Here is a 21,342-nt window from a genome sequence, read left to right on the forward strand (position 1 = left end):
GTCCGCTAGTTATTCAGCTAGTGTGATATGTACTAAGACAATTATTCACCTCAGTGTCGGTGAAAGCGGTGGATATTTACCTCCACTTCGGTGAATAATTGTTAATTATTCAGTGCGTAATGTCGACGAGAATAAGAGGAAGGCTGCATGCACGTGGAAAAAAAACGATAACCTAGCTGTACCAGTCAAGCTCCATTGCAAAAGTCAAGACAGAGCTGGCAGTCAAAGGCCGAAGCTGTGATGGCGGTTTTAGCCTTGAGTGTTATAAGGCCCGGTTTTCCCTTCGACATAAGAACAAGTACAAGCATAACGATAGAGAGGACGCCCTCGACACAAGCATAAGCACAACAAACACACACTAGAAGTGTGGCTTGTGTGGCTTCATAGCTCAGTTGGTAGAGCATCGCACCGGTATCGCGGAGGTCACGGGTTCGAATCCCGTTGAAGCCCTGATTTTTTTTTCTCAGGCTTCTTCTTTCCAGTTGCTTAAATTGGAAAATTTACTGCGATGATCATTTCACTTTCATCTACTACCGCAGTTCAAATATGAATTATTTCATATATACTTCACAAACACACAGTAGTTAAGCACAAGCACAAGCCCAAAGAGAATAAACATTTTTGTTCTTCTTGTGATTGTGCTCGGCTTATGCTTATGTCAAGTAAGAACGCGCTGCTGTAAGGTCTGTGATCATAAGCATAAACTTCATCCGCCATCTTGGTTCTTTCCATCGTATGGTTCATTCCATCAGGTATGGAACCAAAACTGAGGCAATCATCTATTCTGCGCGTGCGTACGTGCTTATGCTTGAGTTCTAGACGTCCTCACAAACCGTTATGCTTATGCTTGTGCTTATGTCGCTGTGAAAACCAGGCTTAAGTGCAGCAGCAGCCATAAAAAATAACGCCTCTGTTTACTAAAGCGTCTTAACGCGAATAACATCCTTTAACACGGGCAAAATCTTTTAACGATTATTATTTTAGAATCCAGTTGCAGACGAACTTGAAGTGAACAGAAGGAGGGATAACGGGACTAGGATATATAAATGTTTATACTTTGCTCCTCTCTCCACCCCACCTCGTCGCCTTTTTGTTGTCTTCACATATCTACTCGCTCCAACTCTCCTCGTTGTCTAGCATATTAATTTTAATGAGCGATTTCTCGCCAGAAAACTCCTTGGAGTGGACTTTTCCTACATTCAGTTTACCAGTTTCATATCTTAATTGCAATGAAATCTTTCAGTCTATAATTAATGATAGAGAAATTACTTCGATGAATGCTTGTCACATTAATTTTACTGCCTCTTGAAGTCTCCTTCATATCATTTGTAGCTGAGGCCCCGTCCACACAGTGTCGGAGGAATTTGAAAACGCAACAATCACCGGTCATTTTGCAGTTTGCAGTAAACCTCGGGCAGGCGACTATCATGACTATCGTAACATCATCGTTTACGACGTTTACGAAAAGCGTCGCTGTCAAAATGTTTTCCGTCCAAGCTAAAGCGCAAAGCCGGCGTTTCCAAATTCCTCCGGTTTAAAGAGGGTTTTCGAAACGCTTCGTTTTCGTGACGGATTAGTACCGACGGTAGCCCTAACCGGAGAAATAAATCTGCGTTTTCAAATTCCTCCGGCGTTGTGTGAACAAGGTCTGAGATAGAGCTGGACTTCACTTGTAAGTTTGAGCGCATTTTCATTGATTTCATTTGTCGAGCAATGTGTAAGAACACACGAAAAAATCATCACGATCGTTATTGCGGCTGACTCCTCTTTACCCTTGTTGACCAAAGGTGTGCGAATCGGTCTCAATGTTTGTTACTAGAATACAAATGAAAGGTTTTTATTAAAAATGTATCAAGCCGCAGGCAAAACACGAGAATTGTTGTCAGTGCGGATGATTAAAATTCTCCTGGTGAAATTTGTAGTTATTCCTAAGAACGAACAAGTGGCTTGTAAAGTCGCAGTTTTATCACTGAGTAGGTCACATGACTCAACGTTTGAGCGTATGTGGAACTTAAAAAGGCGGCGTTAAGAACTAGATGGTCTCCCGCCGGAAGGCAACATTAACTCCAGGATTTTGTGCTTAAATTTTCTTTTAGTTTCTATTATTCCGCCGCTCTTTAATTCCTGCCGACAACGATTATTACATAAACTGTCGCTCGCGGACACCATGATGCTTTCGGAGAATACAATAAGTAACGCTAATTTCTTTTTTTTCTACCTAGCGAAATTTTACTTTTTAGTTGTTTTTTTTTTTTACTCACTATTTTCCATAGATTCATGACAAATTTTATAGTTTTCAGTCGTTAAAAATTCTTCTGCGATACTTTTCTTGACAGATTACTAAGCAGAATGTCTTTGGCAGATCTCTCGCGAGATGAAATCTACAGTCGTAACCTGAACGAACTTTTCTTTTTAGTGGGCCATTTTCAACCCCATCTTTTCTCTGACACAAGTAGTTGCATAATATCAAGTCGATAATACGGCTTTTGTGAAAATGTTTTTAGCAGATCAAAGATAATTCTGAACTCATTTATTTGCAGTCAAGATATTAAATGTTAATTAGCGAATAGCAGTGCGCGTTAAGATGTTATGGCCAACCTTAGCTTTCATTTCACATCCCCTGTTTTCCATAGACACATAAAAATTTCATAGTTTTCAATCGAGGACACGCCTTTTGAGGCAATGTGCTTGGAAGATCAAAAGTACTTATCATTTCATATTTTTGAAATGAGGAGATATAAAACCGACAGTTTATAAAACTTTACTTTCTGACTGTGTTTGGCGGATCAAAGTATTTATTCTCTTATTCATAAAACCGACAGTTATATAAAAACGTACCTTCTGGCTGTGTTCGTGTTGCTTTCAGAGAGAATCGACCCAGTGACTTTTGCACAAAGGCTAATGCATGTGAATCTCTGAGAGCTGTATCTGTGCGCTTAAGTAACTAAACAATGATCTTATCTTGATTCCAAAGTACATTTTTCTAGACAGTAATTTTACTAAACGCCTGCTGTTTAAAACACTCATATTATGCCGCTAAAAGAGTCGCCGCCGCCATTTCCAGCAGGTGTCGAATTTGAACGATTAAGTCGAGGTTCCGGCTAGACGTTTTCAATATCTGGAAAAGGATGGATTATCATATCAAAGTCGAGGGAATTCAAGCTCAATTAGAAGTGCTTATTTCGACAGTTTCTCTTTATCTTGGGCGTTTTGTTGGTAAGGAAAGTTTCCGCGTAGCGAAGTAATTATAAAATTAACACGACTTTTACGCGGGCATGCTTTATATTTGGGTTATTGAACTTGCGGGAATTCACAACAGCAGCCGTGATACGACATCAGTTCATTGTGTTAATCATTCGAATTTTTTTGGAATGCAAGAATATTAACACTGGTTACGTAAGAAAATAGGCTTAGGTTATACCTAAGTATTTTGAAAATGAAAAGTAGAAATGAGAAAAACTATGCAGAACACTAAGTGAGAATTATGTTATCATTTGACAAGCGACAGCTCTGCAGGACGAAAACAAGGCGGTCATCTCAAAACGAAAATGCCGAAACTTTTTGTCTATTTTTTATTATTTCCGAACACTCTAGATTTATTTTTTCGAATTAAGACGGTGTCCTGAGGGGAGGGAAAAAACAAATTAGAAATTTGGTTGTTATAGCTTCTTTGACAGGTAACAACTCACTGCCCTGAAAAGATTCCGAAAGCTTCAGACAACACAGACATCTAAGTCAGTAGTTTATTTTTTTCAAATATATTTACGCGAGAATTGTGCAACTGCAGCGTGGAAACCGAACTTTTAATGCATATGAATCGATGCGGCGTAGAGCTTTTTATTTCTTAATTATTTCTTTCTTTTTATTTCTTAACTGCGGATGTCTCATGAGTTTGTAGGTATCCTTAAATTAAAGGTCATATTATCAAATATTCCTCGAATGTAGTTCACATTACCAAGCCGCCTTTTAAAATACTATTGATTAAAGTTTTCAAACTACTGTATTATTATTATGGAAGGGTTATATGGTATCAGACAACCCTTTCGAGAAACCTTTTTAATATTATTTCTCGCATCTCTTGTTGGCATGGGATACAGTCAAAATCCCGACCAATCTTCTATAACTGGAATTTGATACTGTACGCTTATCAGAGGAGAACTGGTTTGGAAACTAAATTCGAGATTAAAACCTTCAGATTCATTAATAGAGGAAGCAGGACACCTTTATAAGAGTCCAGTTTCTAACGCTTACTAAATAATATTACTAACAAATGCAAACTGTGCGGTTTCACTGTGAAAAAAGTTTCCCGTCCACAGTACGCCGGACAAATTGGAATTGTTTTTGAGGAAAACTCAGTTTTCCATCGAAAGCTCCGTTTTCTAAGTGTTTTCCGTCCATACGAAATCGCAAAGCCGGCGTTTTCAAATTCCTCCGGTTTGAAAAAAGCGTTTTCGAAAAGCTCCGTCACGGTTTTCGTGTCGGATTAGTTTGGACGGAAGGCCTAACCGTAGAAATAAAGCTGCGTTTTCAAATTTCTCATTCGTGGTGTGGACGGGGCCTGAACGTGTACTTACAAAAGATAAAATCAAAGCTTATAGCTCGTGGCCCGTCGAGTACATAATCAACAAGTATAAATTAAACTAAGATCCAGGTGAAAATATCTCTACACAGCTATAGTGCGTGTGAGAGTTTGTCTTCTTAACTAATGATCTAAAGTTAGTTATCTCGCCAATCACAAAGGACTACAGACAATGCAATGAACCAATCAAAACTCGAAGTAATTACATGTAGCTGACGCGAAGCGCGGGAAAACGTGTGTTAGCGAGTTACGATTGGTTTTGGTTTTACTTTCTGATCGCATGAAAAAGTGGCGCGAGAATTTTTAAGCCAATCGTGTAGCGGATGAAAGCGAAACCAATTTCTTCCCGATACTCAGGTGAAAACCGCTCCGGCAATTTTCAAAAAAATGACAACCGACGACCAAGACAAACAAGACAAGCAAGACTTCAAAAAAATGACAACCGACTTCTCACTTAACTGTGGTGCACTGAAGATGATCTTTAATTAAATCTTAACCTTAATTTGAAACCGAGATAAGCTCACCGATAAAATGATTCAAAAAACAACTAATGGGAGTTACACTCCTCCACATTCATATTTGAGCCTTTTGGAGAGAAAACTAAGAAAAAAATACTGATGCCTCTTCCCTCAGATCACAATTAGTTGTTTTTACGAAATATATTTCTTAGAAACTGGGAGATAAAATGGTTTGCTAACAAAATTCGTTGTCGGACTGTTAAAATAATGCCCTGAACAAATGAGTTCTCAACTAATGTTGCCATCGTTAGTAACATTTTCATCTACTACGCTGAGAAATAAGTAATCGAGGCTTCATGCCATCTTGCCAGACCACATGTGAGAATACAAACAAGTTGCTTGCTAAACTGGAAATTGCTACGTGTACAAATTGTTCATTCTTCGCTGACACAAATCCGAAAAGTTGTAAGTAGTATCAAAATGAACGCGTTCATTATAATAACAATGTACAAACTAAAGGTGTTAAATGTGTAAGAAGTTCGAATAAAAGATCACTTACCAATTTCCAACGAGTTTGGTTGGCTAAGGTTCAGCTGTATCATAAATAAAAAGCCCAAATTGCTTCGCAGTTTTGATTAACACATTCACTGCTTTTTTTATCCCTTGTCATTTGCCTCACACTTTCAGATGAATTGAATGAATCAAGGCTTCGATTGACAAGTTGTCGGCGCGGTATTTGTGTCAACTACTTGACTGTGAGGCAAGTGGTAAAAGTGCCTCTCTCAGAGACGTGTCGTGACAGGAATCCAAAGCTTCAATTATGATTAGAATTAAAGGCAGCATTTCAGCATTTATCCCCTTGTTCGCGATGTTGTTAAGGAAACCTAGATTGCAATGTGATATGGAAGGTTTCGTCGAAAAACTTTTTATCGATTAGTGCGTTTCACTCGCTACGTATCGATTTGTATGCATCAGTATTCATTTGACACCTGCATTGTACTCCAAAGTTTTATTGAAATACATCCATCCTTCATGAATAAGTAAATGAAGTTTCAGTGGCACGAACAGGTTGAAGGAATCATTAACACTCTTCGCAACTTGGTTATGGCGATGGAAATGATAGTGTTTTCTGTCTCGAAATGTAAAGCTACAAATGTTTCTCCTGATGGTGGCAGAAGGCTTGCGGCAATTCCCTTTTCGTTCTTGTGATGCCATGCGAGTTGCACTTGAAGAATAACAAGTCGTTTTGCCACAAGCAGTCCCAAAAACACAACAAAAGCTGGTTGAGAAGTGGCCAATTTGGGCTTCGCTTTGTAGGTACACTTAGAAATAGCATAATCCCTGCTTGTTGCACTTTTTACTTATATAATTTACTTGACTTTGTGATTTGTAATTTCGATCGGGGTGGTACGTAGCTTGCAAATCACCGTGTCGACGCTGTAAAGGATAGAAGTTTAGTTTATGTTTCAGTGTACAAACATGATGATGTTCGGTTCGCTTTAGCAGATGCTGTAATTTTGAACCGAGCCATTCGATTTTCTTACAAACTTTCACTTTAAGATCGGAACGGCTTAGAAGTGAATTGACAGGTTGTTTTGATGTCTGGAACCCGACAAGTTTTAACGAAAAAAATACAAATAATATAAATGGGATGCCGTGGAGGTTATTTGATCATGTTAGGTGTGAAAACTCATTGCTATGACAGAGCTTTTTCGCTGAAGTCAGTCGAAGATTTACACGAGAAGGCGGCGGAAAATGAAAAAAAAAAAAAAAAAAAAAAAAAAAAAAACTCTACAAAGTTTCGTTACGAAGAAACAACAAAATTCTGCATTCAGTCGATGACAAATTAGCGGGTTTGTGCAGAATGTAAAACAAAAGTTTATTCAATCAGTCCGGGACATTATTGTTGTACGTCATAACGCCAATGAAAGTGGACGCGCTAAAAGTGGAATTTCACCTGCTCCTCAAGGCGGGAAACTCTACACAACATCATCAGACTAAACGCAGTGGGTGCAAAATATGATAATAAAACACCGAGTCGTAAAATACCACTTGTATGGAATATCAAAGATGGTAATATTTTAAGTTACACGACTGAACATATAATATGTAGGCGTCATTTTGCGTATTTAGCTCACACTGGCATTCTCTTTTCGAGATTCGTTCGCTTTTTCAGCATTATTCGCTGAAGATTTTTTCTCACCGGCAAGTTGAAAACAATTCAAGTATGCCTCGTATTCGGAAGTCGCTTACTCCCTTCCAGAATATTCCTCGTTCTTCGTAGAACAGCAAATGAAATTTTTCATGTATATTCATATATTCAACATTCGGGTCCGGTAATTCCATGTTTGTTTTCAGATAAAAATATTTTCATTGCTTATGTACGTCACAAGCTTTTCGTTGGAGTTTTTGTCGTTAGTTTCGCCTCGTGAAATTCGTCATTAATAACGAATGAGATAAATGATACAAGTTGAAATTATGTGTAATTATAATTTTGCAATCCGATAGCCAATATTTAAGAATTACTTTTGAATTATTTGCAGATCACATTATTCTTCAGAAAACACTTAAAGGTCTTTAAATTAAGGCACATGTATTCTGGCAAAGACGTGTCTGTCCTATTTTGTTCAAAAAATAGGTATCGAATAACATTATTCTTTAATAAGTGTCAACAACCATTTTTCTGATTACTGATATGCGAAAATTTCTCTTGAATCCAAATGCACTTCGCCAATCCCGTGCTAAATTAAAAAGCAATCAAATGTTTGTGGCAGTATCATTGAACCACTTCGAATTATCATATCCGCTGAAGCACAGTAATCACAATCATTCCGTCAGGTTAACTCCAGCAGTCTCAGCAATTTTGACATACCTGTGTAGGAGTAGAAATTCACCGCTGAATCAATTATCGGATATACTAAGTCAGTCAGCTTGCCCCATGCCGGCGAAGGCCATCCAAATAGAATGTATCTTGTCTTGTCATTTTAAAAGGTGTTTTAAAACGTTTGCGAGGGTGCAAACTTAGAAACACACTGGAAAAAAGAGACGAGTTGTTTGTCATTGTTGTTGTTGTTGTTTTATCAATAACTTAGGCGATCGGGCTGTGGAACAATTTTAACAAGTTCAATGCAAATCTTTCTCTTTTTTTAGTTCATAATACTGAAGTTCTGTACTCGTTTTGTTTTATTCAGTTGGCACGCGACCTCACAAGCTGCAAGCTTTGACGTGTAATCGTGTTTGAAAATAGAGGTTCTATGTATGTATTGGGCTGGCCCAAATCAAAATACAAGGGATCTTGTCAACTTAGAGTTGTCTTTTCTCCAACGTATGCCTAAATTTTCCAGGAGGCCTGGCAGCTCTTTGTTACAAATACGTTCAACACAATGCAAATCAAACATATAAAACAGTTCATTCATGCATGGTGTACCTGCAGCATGCCAAGCAGGAGATAATAAGATTATCTCCACCACAAAAGTCTATTTTGCAGGTCGGTGAATGTGGTTTAAAGATCTGAAAAATAATTTCTTAAACTTCAAGGGGTACACATTAACTCACAGTCTCCAAAATGTAACACTACAACGACTATAGTTTTAAAAGTTTTATATTTTCTACACTTTCTATTGGGGTGAATTACCGTCCACACTACGGCGGAGAAACTTGAAAGTGCAGCTTTATTTCTACGGTTAGGCCCATCGTCCACACTAATCCGTCACCAAAGCGGAGCTTTTAGAAAGCGCTCTTCAAACCGGAGGAATTTGAAAATGCCGGCCTTGCGTTTTCGAGTGGACAGAAAACATTTTGAAAACGGAGCTTTTTGAAAACGATGACGTCACGGTAATCATGTGATTTCCCTGGCCGAGTCTTCCTCGACCACAAATCCAAAATGACCGGTGATTGTTGCGTTTTCAAATTCTCCGGCGTAGTATGGATTAGTATTATAAATCTTCCAGAAATTGATCCTAACAACTGACTGACGGTTTTTTCTTTTAAATATTATTTTATGTTAACTTATTAAGTTTAACTTGAGCTACGTTATTTTAAAATAGACTGCTCTTCTTACTTGTAATAGCGATATTATTTTTCCATCTTTCTGTGAATAAGATAAGTTATATACTCATTCGTTGTTTCGAATATTTTGTATGAGCAGAATGAACTCTTTTTATAGCTGTATATTACGTGTTTCAAGATAAAGTCATTCCGCGCGCACACATGGTTAAAACTGGTTCAGAATTACGGGTAGTTATTTTGAGTTATATCCAATTGGTACATATTTTTTTCACTTTTTGAAGTTACCTTCATTGTAACTCGTTTTCAGAAGGAAAAAACGCTTGCAACAACTGTGTAATAGAATCTGCACTATCGTTTGGCTAACTCTTGCATCTCTGCTCACCATAACGGCCTAACTTTACCTGTTTAATGGACCTTTTCGTGAGCATCCCATAATAGCTTTTTGAAACAATAGAATTCAAAATGGCCGCGGTATGGCCGAAAAGGTCCATTCAGAGAGAGTTGTCTTGGCGAAAGGCTCCAGTATCTCAGATTGAAACAAACGTAAAAGATATATGTATATGTATGATAACGTTAAATTAATGCGGATGTGAAAAAGGTAAGATTTGGTTTTCGCATGGCGACGAATTTCCAGCTCGAATTCTTAAAAATTCTTGAGCACACGATTGTTAAACATCCATACAGCGGCAACATGTTTCAAGTTCATTTGTATAAAGATGAGATGCGCATGTGATATTTAAAATTATTGCATTTTTTTGAAACAGGTACAAGTAATTTTTCAACTTTTATAATTAGCCACCGGCATTAACTCTATAAGTATGTTTGGTGTGTGGGGGGATGTATGCTTATTATTAGTAGTATAATTTATTAGATTGTTTTTAGTGTTCTTTATCCCGTATGATAAGTCCTTTATTGACCAAGCTTGTTCGGTCAAGATGGCTGGATATTGGCCTCGTTCATGGGCCGAGACGGAGTCGAGTCTAACAAGCTTGGTCAATAACCCATATTTATGTACGTCGGATAAGTCCGTAATACGTATCTACTAACTACTTATTAACCGTTAGTGAGGTCTCAGAAAGAGAAAATCTCAAACCAAGAGTTTGCCGTCAATACGGCAAGGCCGAGGTCTGAGATTAATCCGTAATGACCGAACATTTGAGGTTAATAAGTTGTTTGTTATAAGACTTATGACTTTGTTTTTGCCGGCCCATAATCGGCCCGTGGGCCGTACGGGAGAATAATGTCTTAGAATTATGGCCTATCAGAGCACGCGTTATATCGGTTACAAAGACAAGCCATATAATAAATTGTAATTAATGAAATTAATGCGAACTTTGGCCTTCGCCTCTGCTCTCCCGCTATCATCTTCAACCTCACCACGGGTATGCACGAAATTGACAAGTTCAAAGCGAAACAAACATCTGCTAAAAATTGAATCGTGAACTAAGATTGACTTCGTTTTTGGTGAAAGTCTTTTCCGTTTTCAAGATACAGCACTCAATTACAGATTTTAGAAGTTCCATTTATTAGAAAGCAAAACAGCATACATATAAAATAAAATTAAAGATGTATCGTTTACCTATCCAAGCATAATTTCAAGAAAGGTGTAAATTTAGCCTGTTGTAGTCAACAGGCATTGAATTCATCCGCGGTGAAAATTTCCGAACGATTGTCATGCAAAGATTTAAATAAAACTTTAAATTGTTGTATGATTAATACTCCTTTTTTAGTTCGGAATATACGTGTTTAAATTAAAACCTAAATTATTAGATGTATTTTTTGAAGACAGTAATATCAGTGATCAATTTTGCGGGTGCAATGTGAAAAGAGATTCGCTGCGTTTATATAGAGTGTATGGCTAAAATTTAACGGTGCTATTCAAATAAATGCGAATGAATATTAAGGTAAATATAGTTGTTTTATTGTTAACAGAACAAAAATCGTGCATCTGGTAAAATAAAACACAAGGCCTTCTTATTCAGGATAAAATGAACAGTGGAAACGTTTCCTTCTGGAAGCGAGCGGGAAACAACGACGAATTATTTGCTTACCTATTCAATTCAATTCAATTTTGAATTCAATTCAATAATAATCAATAATATGTACATCACTTGGCGCTACCGAAAATGCTGCTTTGGAGACCATTTTGTTTTACTCCATCTTGAAAACAGTTGAAGTAAACATTAGAACGTTCTTTTATTTATTTTTTTGCTCTATGTTTTGTGATTCTGCCTTTCAACTTGATATATTTATTGAACTGATAAATCAATTTAAAAAAGGTTGCTTTCCTCTAGACCAAATATTTTCTTAACGTTTTTTTTTTTATCCCATTCTGTTCTTTTAAACAATACGCCAGTACAAGTAGAAAATATTGTATACCAATGAGCAAATTAGCTATTATACCCACCTAAATATAAAGCATATTTTCTTTTCGTTACCAATGTTACTTCGAAGAAGCAGGCATTTTGAATGAACTTGAGTTCTTATGCAAAGTAAAGAAAATATACTTCGGCTGAAGCGTCAAATAATCAGGTTTGCGACTCAAGTTTATTTTTTTGCACACCCTTAATTAATCTCTTAAGAAAAAGGGGAAATACACAGAACTGCCAGGTGATACTTTTAAAGGCTGTAGGTGCTTAGCGCTTTTAATTGCTCAGAAACAAGCAGATTTTTGCAAGGAAATCGAATGAGATTCTTATCCCGAATTCATGTGAAACTAGGCTTTAGGGAACTAACGATCATGCTGAGAATCGACAGGTTTTAACCTCTGTGCGTTAAATGTACATGCGTATTAGTAATCGTTGTGTTTTCAAGGAAACAGATGTTTCGCTGAAAATCTGCCGCTAATTCCTTCCTGGTGCGGCTCCGCTTTGCTGGAAAACTGATGACGCTTTCCGGATAAACTAAAGCTCTTTTCAATATCAAAAATAATAACAGCCACAACGAAAAAATTATGAAAAAAATTATGGGATTTTTCATTCAGGAAACGAAATATGCCTTCTTTGTAGTGCGGGATCCGCGAGAACAAACCACGGACAAAAGCAAGGATATTCCAGTTTTGTTTCGTCCACTTTACGGTGAAAGTACTTTGATAAAAATTCTACCCTGAGACACAGGCTCGCACAATTAGCCATTATCTGTTGCTGGGACAATCTGTGATCATTATTTATTCACAAGCACTTCGCACTTCGGGTTCACAGAAACTTATTAGCCACCAAGCGAATGCACGATACGGTAAATATCACCCACGAATATTCATTACTCCCTGGTAGGTCAGTCCTTATAATGTTTGCAATTTTTCTGTTTCAATAATTAGCACTCATGTCGTCGACGACTTTGAGGCAATGATACAATTCCGTTTTGACGACCGTGAATGTTCTTATTATTAATGTCTCCAGCTTCGCTAACGAGTGCCAATTTCAAGCGCGATTTTCCATCTACAAATTGGATGGCTGCTTGTCAGTAAGATGGCCTTCAGGATTTTACTGTAAGTTGACATTGATGTATTTGTTTTAGTTTGTATAGTTGTGAACAACGCAGAAACGGAGAACATTGAACGTTTGTTATTGGTGAAAAACTTACTAAACACGGAGTCCGCATTATCCGGCAATACACACCGTTCAGTTTTTGAGCACCAAAATAAGCCTACGCGTGCGTAAGTGCAAGACGAAGAATTAAACCCATCTGAATACAAAGTACACCATCGCCTCTTCAACGGCTAGTTTCTTTTGCTTGGTAAAAAAATGGAACCTCTTCGGTTCTGTTACATTTTATCATTTAACATTTAAGATTTAGTCCGTTTTTTGTCGAGAGGAACTCGCAGGGTTTTTTTGACAACTTCTAGTTTGAACAGAGCCGTTTGATTATTCGATAATGCTATCAGTGGAAGCTATCGAGGTTAATCCATATTTATCTTAGCAGCGTTGTTCGTAAGACGATGTTATTTGAAGGGCGTTTGTTTAGCGCCTTTTATTCGCTTAGGGATTCAAAGTAAAACTCATTCGCTACCACTGCATTCGAATGCCTCGGTCGAGAATCGAACTGAATGTGCAGATGAGGAAAACAAAGACTCTTTTCTAAACAAACAACTGGAAAAATTGATCGAAGATACCCTGTTCTTACTTTTTGCTGCATTTTTTTCACTCGTTTCGAATTCATAAATTATATAGATTATTTTCTTCGTGAAACATAGATACACCAAGTACAATTCTAATGTTCGTTATACACGTACTACGGGTAATTATCCACCATGAATCGAATTGCAACTTTTTAATCAAATAAACAACAACTGAAGCAATGGTTGACATGTGTCATGCCACAGTGTAAATTCTTAGTGTGCAATATTCAAGACAGTGGGCGACTCAGCACGAACACATTCGCTCACTTTTATTCTTTAAAAAATATATTTTTTAGTCGATTGTTATGCGATTTTGTTCTTCGATTGTCAACAAAACTCAGGACACGTGTTCTGTGTAAAATTATTAATGAGATGCTTTACAAAAGGGAATCCGATGATCGCAGTTTTACTTATTTCAATTGAAGCATTTAAAAAGCAAGCATGAAAACGGAAAAAGAAACGGAAATAGCCATCAATGTCACTGAGATCCTTGACCTTTGCCATGTTGATGGAAACGCTCGCTTCCTGAGCTATGAATTGAGAAGCCACTGGAGATAGGCAAGTTCAAATTAATTAATATGAGATGACGAATATATGAAATAATTCGTGTATTTAAACTGCGATGAAAAGAACGGAAGAGATTGCATTGCCATCTTTGCAGTTATCCTTTCAACTTATTAAAGAGCTTAAAACAGGAAGCTTGAAAAAAAAAAAATTAATTTTTCATTAAGATTCTCTCGTTTCGTAGATTTTTTTAATCATTACCAAAGAAGGAACATGTCTTTTGAATTTCCCATTTAACTGTAATACGTGGAATCCCTATTTCTCGAACGCTCGATTTTTCAAACCTTCCGATAACTCGAACCAAGAGTCGTTTTCTTCCCTCAGTCGAACACTGTAACTTCATCCCCGATTTCTCGTACAACTCCATCATTTCAAATCGATTTTCGTTTCCCTTGGAGGTTGGACAAATCGGGATTTCTCTATAGTTTTCTTTCAGATTTTTCCAGAATTAAGTCCATCTTGCGTGCAATTCTTAACTGCAGGAAATAGCCTCATAATTGGGTTGCTATAAAGCTTTTCCTAAGAGATCTCGTGAACGAAATTGAATTATCTAGTGAAGAAAAAAATCGCTGAGAATTGCTGGTATTTCATGTTAGTGGCCAGTGTTCAAAATATCGATAAACGATAACGATAAGCGATAACGCTCCTGAAACAAATGCGTAATGATATGAGAATCGTGATGATCATGATAATCGTGATTACTGCAATTAACGTGATGACCGTGATACTGAATACGACAAGAGAGAAACAGATTTATTTTAGCAAGAATAACGACAAAAAATGCGTTTCTGTTACAATAAGTCAACAGAATGCATGCATTTAGACTTTCTTCATTCCAAAAGGGGAGAAAACAAAAGAAACGATTTCAAGGTCACTCTCGCAATGTTGTTATGAATAATTGAAAGCACAGCACGTCTGACTGAAACACATTTTGAGGTGTTTTGTTTCAACTTCTCCTCTTGTCGCGCCAATAGGCCCATAAGGCGGTGTCTTCATTTGCAGGCAGACAATAAATCATTTTTAAAAGGACTCCCGCAAACTCTATCTTTTTATCCAAAAGGAGAGGCCCAGATTCTTTGAGGGAAAATTGCTTTTTGAGTTTGGGTTCAACTGAGCGAGTTTGTGACAACGTAGCACAATTTATTAAGGACATTTGTCATAATTTGAGTAAGTCCCCTCATGAAAGAGTCGTAAAGGATCATATACTAAAAGTAGGATGGAACCACTCGCACCTGATATAAATTCAACAGTTTTTAAGTGCTTCAAAACACTGTTTTAAGCTGACAGAATTGTATTACGTTTCTGCTGAATCTGATTCTTGGTCTCATTAACTCGGTAATGGAGACAATTTTTGTACATACCATTGTGGTGAATCATGGGCGGTTTTGACGCTTATTCAGTGGACTCTAGCATTATTATCGACGCTGCTTTCTTTAATGAATGCTTTTTAATCAACGTCTTACTCGTATAGTTTAGACTGTGAAATAACTAAGACTAAGTCGAAACCCAGCCTAAACAAATAATTAAACATTTAGCGGAGAACCATGGGCGGTTTTGACGCTTATTCAGTGGACTCTAGCATTATTATCGACGTTGCTTTCTTTAATGAATGCTTTTTAATTAACGTCTTACTAGTATAGTTTAGACTATGAAATAACTAAGACTAAGTCGAAACCCAGCCTAAACAAATAATTAAACATTTAGCGGAGAAATGAATTATAAGAGTACGGAAATTACATAGAATTGTGACCAGAAAAAGTAGTCGCTCTGTCTGTTTAGGATGCCAGCCCGATCTCAGCTCTTGACAATTTAAATAGCGACAAATCCAAATTTTAATGATTTTATCCACTGAATAATAGTTTAAACTATGGGCACTTTCCGTTCAACCAAAAATTCCGGAACTTCCCTAACGGGGACAAATGTTTCGTAAGTTTCCTTGGAAAGTTTCCGGAAAATCCGAAAATTGTTAAATTGTCGAAATACGAAATCTTCCGAAAATCCCTTAATAAAGAAAACAAAATGAAACAGGAATTACTAGAAGGAAATTTTCAAAAATTTGGGTATAGTACGCGAGGTTGTCCTCTTTTCCGAAAATTTCGGAAAATGCTATGAACATTTTCGGAAATGCGAACTGAAAGTTTTCGACAAATGGAAAGTGCCTTAGAGAATTTGGACAGCAAATTTGTCAGAGCCATAAGTAACAACACAGTGCAAACAATGATTCTTTTCTTTTTGAAATAGAATGATTTACAAAATGTTGCTCTTCATGCTATAGATCTCATAGAAACACGCCTTTAGTCCAATCAAAGAGTTTTTTCATAAACAAAATTGAAACATTCATGTGACAGTTGTAGGCTATCATTTTATCAGTTAACTTTAAAAATAGTACTATAGCCTTTATCTTCGCCAGGCATTTAGATGATTTCCAGTAAAATAACTTGCTATTAAACGAAACCTGTTTACAGTTCGAGTAAGCTATATTTAATGTATTTTCCTGTTTGAAAAAAGCAATACGATCTTGGTATATATATTATAATTTATTCATATTATAAAAGGATTCTTTTAATATATATGTGAAAATAATTTTAACTTAGGAATGTCTCCAGAATGGTGCATTTGACACTTCCAGACATTCCCTTCTCTACGCTGTCAACTGTTCTTTAAGTTGTATAATAATATTTGGAGTAAAGTTAATAAATCAAGTTTATTTTACTCAGCTTGTGTTAGAAAAATCTAACCAGGCTATCTGAAAGCATGATTCGGCTTTCAACACATGTAGAAAAAGATTTTTGAATAGCTCCATTTTTGCATGAAACACTTTCACCGATATTCTCCGATTCGCTTTCGCAAAAACATTTTCAAAGTAGGTTTTATTAACGTTCAGACTACAGCAAATGACAGGTTTTTGCGCTTTACTTCTGAATCGATGCATCAGTTGTTATAATTTTTCAGTTTCTGCTAATCCCTTTTAATTGTTTCCTCTTGCAAAACGGATTGAACAAATTTGGATTTGGTGTCCGTTCAAACTCTGCAGTATAAAGATCATTACCAAATAATTTTTCCTCATCTGGAAACAATCTTGTTATTGTCGTCTAAGAACAAACAACCCAGTAAAACAAAAACATGGTAAACCAAATAGTAAACTTTGCATCATTTAGTGGTAGCGTTAGAGTGCGGAAGACCGTACCTCATGTTATTCAAAGCTTGGACTTCCTCGACTTTCAGCGGAGTCAGAATAAAGCACATCACCATCTGCGAGGTAATAAGAAAAGTTGTCTGCCATCGTGGCGTCGTTTTAAGAAATCATCTTTTAAATTTCTGTCCGCGTGAAATAGCTATACGCGCGTAATATTGCATGCTGATGTAAATATCAATTTGTATTAAATTACCTTCTCTATCAAGACTTGATTTCTTTCAAATTAATCAGTCCTTCTGAACTCAGACATGTATTGAAGTTGTCTCTGCCTGAATTGCTATATATTGCGTAAATGTGATATTACTCAGTCAAACGTGTAGACAAATCACTTCGTTCAGTAACTAGAGTTACAGCAGCAGATTTTATTGTTTGCATGATTGATGTCGCCTTCAAGCGCAATGTCCCTATTAATAATGAGCGAACTGTTAGCTTGCTCGTTAATAATATAGCTAGTGACACCCTTACAAGGCATATGATTTTGTGATTTGACGCCAATTTACAAGGATTAAGGGGATTACACAGAGGTGCTTCATTGTTTCTAACAAACCACTTTACCCAAAACTGCTGGCGCGTCACAGTTTGAGACCGGGTGTCACATGGTAAGTACAGATGTATCATCATAAAAACTTCAAACTGTATTTATGCCCTTTTCAAACAACTGAAACAAACTTGTGAGGTGAGTACAGTTTCAGACATAAAACGTCTACAAAATATGTCACATTGTAGAAAAGAGAAAAGAATTCCCGTTATGAGAGTCTTACATCGCCACATAATCATTACTACTGTACAAAACGGAAGAACAATGGTAATAGAAAAACAGTTAAAAGGTATTGGAAGAAAATAGTCTCTTTGTAAAAACGAAAATAATTTCTTTATCAAAACACTTTTTTGACAAGTGTAAATCGTTTATTCTGAATTCGGAATGGTTTGTGCTTATGCGATGGTGTAAAAGTAAGGTGCAGTGTTTGGCATGCAAGTTTATAGTAAGAATATCTTCCGTTACATTTATCTTCAGTGGGGCACTGAAACAATTAGGTAGAGTCGCCATTTTATGAATAATTAATTATGTGCATGTCAAGTGTATTATTTAATAGTATCATCTACACATTTAAAAATGGAAGTACTTGTTTGGCCGTTGACAAAGATTTCCCCGTTAATATTTTTTTGGGGATTAGCATGTTGTGGTTTTTGATGCATGATAGAAAAGAAACCTTCTCAAATTTTCATCTTGTCGTATTATTAAGCAGTGTAATTTTGCGGTTTCATCTCCCTTATTTCATTTGAACATATTTATAATTACATTTTGCTAACTTACTTTCTTTTTACTTCTTAAATTTGATAAAAATCTTGCTCAATCTCAGTCAATAAATACAGAGTCGAGGGAAAAATGACTCCAAAACCCAGCAGTATTTATCAGACCTTCATTTACCAGCTGTCCGACGTATTTTATACGTAATTCTCTAGTCGTAAGATTCGTGAATAATTCCAATTAGCATAGGTGACATGACAAGTAATTTAGGAGAACTGATGGCTTCAGGTATATTCATTCCAGGATGCGAAAAGGGCACCTTGTCACCTTCACCGTGTCAATTGCGAGCAAAAACTCCTTATATTGACTTTTAGTAAGCCCCGACGCTGTTTGGGCGACGGGCGAAGGTCGTAGTCCTCGAAACTGTTATGTTTTCATAGCAGGAATTCAAACACATTACAAAGAATCTTTGTTATGAATCGCCAAAATATGTCTAAGCAGCCAAAATAAGCTCATTATCATGCACCGCAAAATTAGGAAAGCCCTTTAAAATAGACGGTTTCATTAAGAAATGTTTCAAAAAAAAAAATGTCGGAAGGACCTAGTCGAGGTTAATTTTGTATGTTTTGAATGTCTACACGAAAACCTTTGTTTGAACAAACAGATTAATTTCCTTGGCGGAAAGATGGTCAACTTTAAGCTCTGATAATTGAGAAGCCAACATCTCGAAACTGGTATGATGTTAAGGTTGATTCTATTCAGTGGTCATGTTGCTATGTAGTTGCCAAATAAATTATGATCGTTTTTAGCTCCGCGCACATCTATGAGAAATAATTACGTATAAAAGCGTTCTATAACATCGGGCTACCAGAACAACGTTTTAATCCACAAACTTGTCAGACATTTCTCAAACCTCTTTTCTCGACGGTATTGAATAACGTGGGTTTTTTTTCCAAAACAGAACGACTTACCAGGACAAAAACGACTATATAGGAGTCATAAACCCAGCGTTTGACAAACGCAGGTGGGAGAATATATAACGGCTTTATTCTAAACGTGCAAGACTTTAATTTATGTTGTGCTTTATTCGACCTGAAGTCCCAATTTTCCTCAGATAGATTTTCGCATTGCTGTCCCAGTGTGTTGTACCGTAACAAATCTTTCTTTTGGCGCAAACCGCTTGACGCAGATTTCCAGGTGCATCGATATCTGTATTCTTTGCCACACGATACTATCTTGGCCTCCTATAGCGGTATTTTAAAAGCTGCGCAACTTTTAGCTGCACAGAGAAAAAAATTACCATTATATTTTTATGATCTTAAGTTTCTTAATTGTTTTCAGATTTGGGCTAGCATTGACAGCGCATAGTGAGGTTGTAAAACTTTACAAGGTGGCAAAGTCATCTATCATTATTTGTCAAACGTGTGCGACAGCTGCGAACACGAGCAATGTTTGAAACTTTAATCTCGATGTTAGCGTCTAGTGAGAAGTAAGCGAACCTTTGCCTACTCGTCAATTAAACAGGGCTTAAAACCATGCAACTGTATGCATATTCGGTCGCTTTAATTTGGTCAGACAACAGCTAGTGACAATTTGGGACTGGCTGTTCTAACCGATGTGTTTCAAAGTGCGTCAAAAGGAATCCTTCGGTCGAGGGGTGCACACTTTTACGCCGTGATAATGTGAAATAAAACTCAGCAAACTTTTATTTCCTTGCTTTCTTACAGGGTGTTTCAATCTAGAAGGCAGAATTACGCTGCCATCATGGATACAGTCCTAGGCAGCATTGGGTTACTGCTTATTGTGAGTGGGATGGTGCAAGCAAGTACAAGGGCACCAGATAGCCCAAACAAAGAAATTAACGAAGGTTTTTATCTTCCTTCAAGTGCCATCCACGCAAAAAATGACACCACGATTTTTGAACTGCGAAATATAACCTTCAGCGGAAATGTTGTAGCGGAGGATGAACTGGCTCGATTTAGTTTCGACGAGAAATGTTCCCGAGGTCTTCCATTGTCAGCAGCGTGGCAGTATTACGGTCCGTATGCAAAGCCAAACATACGTAGTGGCCAAGTTGCCGTGGAAGGAATCTTTCCGCACATGATTAATAAGATGCTTCGCGTTTGTTGTAACAGCTCTGCGACCGTACAATTTGGAAAAATCTATGATTCTATTCGCGGTCTGGAGGGCCATTTAGACCAACCGAACGAAGCTTATGATTTCAGCTTTCCCATCACTGGTCTGAGTTTGGAAGACGAAGTATTTAAAGACATGCCTTACATTCCATTCGTACAGGCTCCTAGAGTGGCTCTACTTGTTCATGAAACGGCAGAGGACAACAAAACTACTCAGCTGATGAACACTGTGTTCAAAGCATGGCCCATTCTCATTTTCATACTTGTTGCAGCGACGCTTTCTGGTATCATCATTTGGCTTCTGGTAAGCCCTTTATTTGTTCGAGTAAATAAAGTGAGCTTTTCTTCTTGCTAAATATTAGAGTATAGATTAATGCATCATATAGCATTTGATGCCTTTGATCCGGTATGGTTTGTATTCGCCAATTTATTGATTGAAGTTACTGACTGCCACTCGGTATATCGATTACCGCGAAATCCTTCTCAAGGCTGGCTAATTTTAAAAATGCGTTCAACTTGAAAGGAGGAATCTCACATATCTGGATTTAATTTCACAGACCATTCTGGAGTCGATAAATGTTGTATTTACCGCTGTCTATATGCACCATTAATATATTTGGTATATTTGTAGATAGTTCTCTGTGTTTTTATTTTTCGGAAGAAATTTGCCCTAAGTTTCCCCATTTAATATCCAAGCTGTATTTCAAGCAAAACAATTCCTCCATCATATCTGAACCTGAGCCTTTCGAAGGCCAATTCTCCATTTCCGTTTAATTCGAGCTATCCATTGTAATATAGATATGCAAATTGTTAGTTTACCAAAATTTCCTTGTTTTCTGGCCAATAATCAATTCAAATCTAGCTTTCTGTAAGCCTATCAGTTAGATCAATCAAGATTGGTCTGTTAGAGTTTTCTAGTTGGAGATTAAAATTTTTCTGTTGTCAATGTTTGATGGCAATTTTTCAAGTTATTTGAAAGTTTAGCGGTCAATATTGATTTTCTCTATTTTAGAAGGATATTCTCCCTTTTACCGGA

The 21,342-nt window shown here is 37.0% G+C and overlaps 1 protein-coding gene across 6 annotated transcripts in view; it reads left to right on the forward strand.

Annotated features, from left to right (window-relative positions):
* The window catches only part of LOC110062887 (uncharacterized), a 35,898-nt gene that overhangs the window by 3,921 nt on the left and 10,635 nt on the right, over positions 1-21,342 (forward strand). The window contains exons 1-3 of one of the 6 annotated variants that reach the window (XM_089283059.1): positions 11,288-12,313; positions 12,444-12,532; positions 19,899-20,610. In XM_089283059.1, coding sequence (XP_089139185.1) covers positions 12,513-12,532; positions 19,899-20,610 — 732 coding nt within the window. In that variant the 5' untranslated portion in view covers positions 11,288-12,313; positions 12,444-12,512. Of the gene's footprint in view, positions 1-5,977; positions 6,355-11,287; positions 12,533-18,211; positions 19,661-19,898; positions 20,611-21,342 lie in introns of those variants that run through there. The other 5 variants (XM_089283060.1, XM_020769834.2, XM_020769833.2 and 2 more) reach the window with 5 other exon arrangements.

This window comes from Orbicella faveolata, unplaced genomic scaffold (assembly GCF_042242905.1).
Source record: "Orbicella faveolata isolate gen_17 unplaced genomic scaffold, um_ofav_v1 contig_12, whole genome shotgun sequence".
Classification (NCBI taxonomy): Eukaryota; Metazoa; Cnidaria; class Anthozoa; order Scleractinia; family Merulinidae; genus Orbicella; species Orbicella faveolata.